At 42.4% G+C, this 5,666-nt stretch overlaps 1 protein-coding gene across 1 annotated transcript in view; it reads right to left on the reverse strand.

Moving 5' to 3' along the window:
• RNF128 (ring finger protein 128) overlaps positions 1–4,486 on the reverse strand; it is a 42,790-nt gene extending 38,304 nt beyond the window's left edge. Inside the window, exon 1 of the mRNA XM_068412007.1 lies at positions 4,081–4,486. Coding sequence (XP_068268108.1) covers positions 4,081–4,486 — 406 coding nt within the window. The remainder of the gene's footprint in view (positions 1–4,080) is intronic.
• Positions 4,487–5,666: the final 1,180 nt, after the last annotated feature.

The following is a 5,666-nucleotide window of genomic DNA, read 5'->3' on the forward strand; positions in this document are numbered from 1 at the left end:
GCCCTTCCTTTCGTCATCAAAGACGTGAAGCCATTTAGACAATTTTCTCAGACAATAAATGGAGGAATTTAGCCTACACTATGAGAACATTGACTTCATGGAGGCATCTGGACTGCTGTTAGCAGAGCCACTTCACAAGGAATAAATGAACAGGGAAGTTAACGGCATCTGCTTTGCATGGACATTCTTGGAAGTTCATTTGTTTTCACGTGCAGGTCCCACAGGTGGTTCAAAGCTAGGACAGAGAGCCTGTTTTTTTCTATAGTAAACAGAGCAGATGACTCCAAATGTGTTGTAAACCAGAAATGACTCTGAAGATCAAATAAGCAATGATATTTTAGAGAGTTAAGGTAGGGAACCTGAGCAAGATTTTATACCAGCTTTCAAAACAAAAGATAAAACCAAACTCCATTGTCAGGCATTAACCCACGAGTTTATAATAGGTATTGCACCAACAGCTGATAAGATCCCATCTCAAAATACTTCTGAGATAACAAAAGTTAGACTTTGAGGCTACAGAATACCCTGGAAACAAGTTAGAAGGAAATGCAGATATACAACAATTTTTGTTCGATTATTGTCAGAATTGCCAATTATTTCTATTTTACAGACAACAGGAGATACTGGCTTGTTCCTGCCAGGTTACTGGTCTTCATGAGTCTTGGAGGATATGACCAGTAAGAGAGCTCCCTTTCACTGGGTCTTAGTAAATCCCTTGGAGAAAACCTTTCAGAACCTACTTGATATTTTAGCTTAGCTGCTATAATGGACTTGTATCCAAATAGCAGCAATAATTGTGGTTTTTTTTCATACTCCTGTCTCCAATCTCCTATTTTCTCTTGTAAATGAACAGGAAAAAAGGAAAAAAATCTCAGTGACAGAACCCAGCCCTCTGCAGGCCCCTGCCAGCGGTGCTGATAAGGCATGGGCCCCAACCAGCTGCTTCGTGACTTTGCTGAGCACCGTTATTCTGCTACCTTCTGTATCTGGTATCTGTTACTAAAAAAGGAGCCCCAACATACCTTGTTTGAATTTGGCTATGTTTCAAAAACTTGATAATTCCTGGAATTTCCATTTAAGTTTCAAGGAGTGGTGCTGGAAAAATGTTGTTACAGATGCATATTCCATTTCCTTTCCAGAGAAATTCAAGTTAAGTGCTGGAACTACTAAAAAGAGACATTTTTCTTCTAGCAAAAGCTTTGTCTCTGTCCCATTGGATCAATCTTACTTCATGCAAATAAGACACAAACACCTACAGAAAATCTTTCATATTAAGGTAGAGCATTTTCCTGCCAGTGATTTGTGTAATCAGAGAGGAATGGGAAAGTTGTTACTAATATTTTGACCTCTAAAATTTTCCATAGTAAAAGCTATGAATGTACCAGTTTTATCTTACTTGTGTGTGCGTAACAACAAACCAACACCCAGTAACAGGTAAAACTGATGACAGGTAAAAGGAACTGCGGTAGAGGATGAGGAAGGAGTCCCCAAGAGGGGAGTTTTTTGCTTTGTTCCTTCCCAGAATCTTTAAACTACCAATGTTTCCTGCACACTTGGACTTTGCCCAGAACAAACTATTTTATTGCTGTAAGAGTGAGCAGGTGTTTTATGATGTGAAATACATACGTAAGATTGTGCTTTGTAACAGAAAATAAGGTTGGCTAGAAAGCTCTATTGATTTTGTGTTCTAGTCAGCAGGAAGGGAGGAGGACTGTGGGAAACTGTGACCAAGGTCTAATAAATAACCAAGGTGATGGGATTCCTGTAGCCCTGCACGGGAGCAGAGCGATACAGGTGGATGACTGAAGATGTCAGGGCTGGCCCCAACCAAGAGCCGCCCCATAACCCTGGAGGCTGCTGCTCCTTGTTCAATCAGGAGCTCGCAGGTCGCTGGCAGCAGCAGGGCAGATTTTTCTCTCGCTGCTCTGCCAATAGAGCATCTCATCTCCAAAGGTCGCCCACCCAAGCAGCAGAGAGGATTAATCCCCAAGTCTCCTCTGACCTCTCTGGGCAATGCCACCGTTGGCAGGTTCCAGCCAAATAGGAGGTTTTCCTTCCCCAGCCCTGTGAACTCTGCTGTAAAAAATAAATCATCTGCAAGCACTCTTCTGCTCCAAGTGCTGTGCTGCAATGACCACCCCTCTCCCAGGCTATTTCTGTTTTCCCTAAAGAACGTACGGCTCCACAGTTCGCACTGAGGGAAACAAATACAGACAGAAGGTGCTTCTCCTACACTGATTAGATGAAGAGCTCATCTCACTGGTGTTTTGCCCTCACCATATTTAACACACGTGACTACTGCACTGGTTTATAAACCCTCTTTGCCACCAAATACATTGTAATATCTGCTTTAGTCCTATAGGATGATGATAGGAAATGAGCCTATAAAAATCACGATTTGTCTTTGAGAAAACTAAATTAATTAAATTAAGAACGGTAGGACTTCATGTCTTATGAAATACACTCTCAGGTGATATATCTGTTGCTTTCAAGATTTAAAATACCTTTTTAGTTTTAGAAAAAAAAATTCTGAAACATTAGGGTCTGCTTTCAGAGCTCATCCTAAATCATTATCTTATTTCTGGAGTCTAGTCTAACTGTCAGGTTTGTGACATCCCTGTTACCCAGCGTGTCTAAACAAGGTTCCACCCCATTCTCCTCCGCTGACCTCCGGGGGAACAGGCCACCCTGCTCCCGCCTTGGGCTAGCCGGGGCCACCACCACTCACAAGAAACGCAGCTGGCTTTGATTTTGCAGCTACATAAAACCAGCACAATTCTTTCTTTCTTCACCCAGTGTTAGTATGAGCTAGCACGTTCCAAAACCAAATTAAAAAAAAAAGCAAGTTAATCTGAATCTTGACGTGCTGGCCACTGAAGTCTAAATCACTTTCTCCAGAGGTAGAACAAAAGCTTTGGTTTATTGGCTACACATTTCCAGTAAAACATTTAAGCTCCATTTGCAAACACTAGCTCTGTTATGACATCAGGAGAGTCCAAGCTGGCTGTGTGGTACAAGAAGCCACTGCACTTTCAGTACTGTACAGCACATTTTTTATTGTGTTGTGCAATACCTTGTTTAGGATGCTTTTTTTTGTTGTTGTTGGAGCTGAGCTTCAGGTGATAGTTAGGTTCAGAAAGCATCTGTGACGTTCCTACAGGTGCATAACTGAGATCTGAGCCAGCCTGCTCACCAGTGGCTCCTGTGAACTGCTCAGCTGTGGGCTACCCCGCTAGAAACTCTCTGAAGTGGCAACCCAAACCGGCATGGAGATGGGGTCAGTAAAACACTGGCTCATGTCGGGATTAAAAATCGGTCCGTTTGCTCACAAAAATCAGCCAAGCGAGACAAGCTAAAGGATTCCTAGTGCAGCTCCACCAACATGTATTTCATGGAATTAGCTACGTGCACGTATGCTTTGGTATGCTTATTAGACAGGCTGACCTAGGGGAACACACACAGAGACACAAGCCAAGCAATACAGTACCGCAGTTACCTTCTCAGTCCTTCCCTAATGACAGATCCATAGCTATTAGGGCCAGAACAGGCGACTACAATAATTTTGTCTAACCTTTCATTACGGAATTAGGGAATCCCAGAAGAGGCTGAGATCAGCCACTATTCAGAAATGATTAGAACAATTTAAGGAAAAACTAAAAAAGCAAGATCTGGCTTGCAATCTGCAGAGCATATACCCATGCTGCAGGCACTTGTAGGTTCATTTGTGTCCTCTAACCTCGAAAAATAAACTAGTGCCTTCAAAGCAGACACTATGGGTTGCTCTACATCACTGTCTAAAATAATTTGTGTGCTGGACAAGTAAAAAAATGGTACTAACTTCAGACACTCACCAGTTTGCCTACACGGTACCAACCTCAGAACGTAACAGCAGAGTATTTCTTACTAAGCACTGAAATCAAGACTCAAATTGCATAATACATTTTTTTTCCCTATCTAATTTCTTGATTAAAGCAACAATCATCCACAAACACAACTGCTTCCTTATAGCCCGGCTGTGCTGTCCTGGACCAAACTTGAGAGAAATGGTCAAGTTTCAGCACTTCACGCTGTGATACTCACCGAGATGCAACATCGGGAGGGTGCGGTTGCCTTTGCCCAGTATGTTGTAGATCACGACAGCTGCTGCACCGCTTCTGGTGGCCACCTTAATTTTTTCAGCAAAACTGCAATTGCCTCTTTCAATCAGTGCTATCCATGGTGGTATCATGATGGTGAACTGGGTATTTGCGTCGCAGGCTTGATGATTAGCAGATTTAGGAATGCCCACGAGCCCCTGAGCACTATGCAGAGGAGAATTTAATCCATACACGCCACATTCGCAGTGCTCAGACACAGTTCCGTTGCTAGCGCTGTTGAAATAGGAGAAACTTACACAGGCGCTCACAGAAAATGCCTCTGTAGTCTTGAATAAAATACTAACAACCACCAGGAGGCAGAAAAAATTGAACTTATCCGCTCGCTTCATTGCTTATTCATAAAAGCTCAAAACAAACATCTACAGGTATTTTCATCTGGTGCTGTTAGCCCACAGCCTACTGCAGAGTTTGAAATTTCAGTTCCAACAGGAACATGACACCACACAGGTGAGTCCTGGAGGCGTCAGTGAGCTTATCTGGAGCCAGGGTTGGCAGGGGACACGGGTGACACGCCTGCCTATTGTGACGTAAGAGGTGCAGCCTGAAGGACCCGCGAGTAACCTTCGGCCCCAACTTTCTGCTCCTTTTTCACAAAGCATCGCTCTCCCCCTCCTTCTCTCCCATTACTGCACAAATTCCAGCTTTGATGCTGCTTCCTAAGAGATTGCTCAAGCGTGCCTGCTCCTGTTTCAACCCGAACGTCACTTCAGAAGACCAGGTCAGCTTTCGTTCAGTGATGGAGGCTCAGGGTTCTCACATCACAATGCAATCTGTGATGCAAATGACCTTCTTAAGCAGGTCAAAAGTGGAGGGAGGGAAATATTAAAAAAAACTTACCCATCTTACAGACTAAGATAACCAAGTCATTCCCTGCATTTCTCCTTTCAGATTCTTTCAGTCATCTACTCTGTCAGGTCCAGCTTGTTCTGGTGTTTATTATAAACAAAAAAAAAAGTGATTTTAACATTGATTTTTACCAGTGCAAGAGATGTAGAATCACCTAAGTGGATCACAGAAGCAAACTACCTCTTTCAGCCCATTTTTCACACTCCAGCTCACTTTCAAGATTTACATTGAGATGTCTGAAAGATTATCACACACCTCTCCATTTCTGGCTGTAGGCTCTATGGATTTTTTCTCTGAATTCAGTGTTGTATTCCATAACAATTACTAGTATCAACTCTTGTTTTCTTATATTAGAACAGAAAAATGAAAACCTTGCTAATATCAGAACTCTCTAGTCCATAATGAAAATAAAGGACAAATTATAAAGTCATCAAGATCCTTTTCCCATTTTTCTGCAAAAGTCATGCTGCACACAGCGTTGAAAGCCAAGAGACGCTGCGATTGGTGGCATGTATTTTGCTAGAAGCTCAACCTAGTTCTCTTGTAAAGATTCTTTAAAAGAGTAAACATGACTGTGGAGAAGATTTGTGGAAAACTGAAACGGCTTTCAGAAGTGAAAAGAAAATTGAAAGAAATTGAAAGAAGTAATGCAAGACGTTTACA

The sequence above is a fragment of the Nyctibius grandis genome, chromosome 13 (genome assembly GCF_013368605.1).
Source record: "Nyctibius grandis isolate bNycGra1 chromosome 13, bNycGra1.pri, whole genome shotgun sequence".
NCBI lineage: Eukaryota > Metazoa > Chordata > Aves > Nyctibiiformes > Nyctibiidae > Nyctibius > Nyctibius grandis.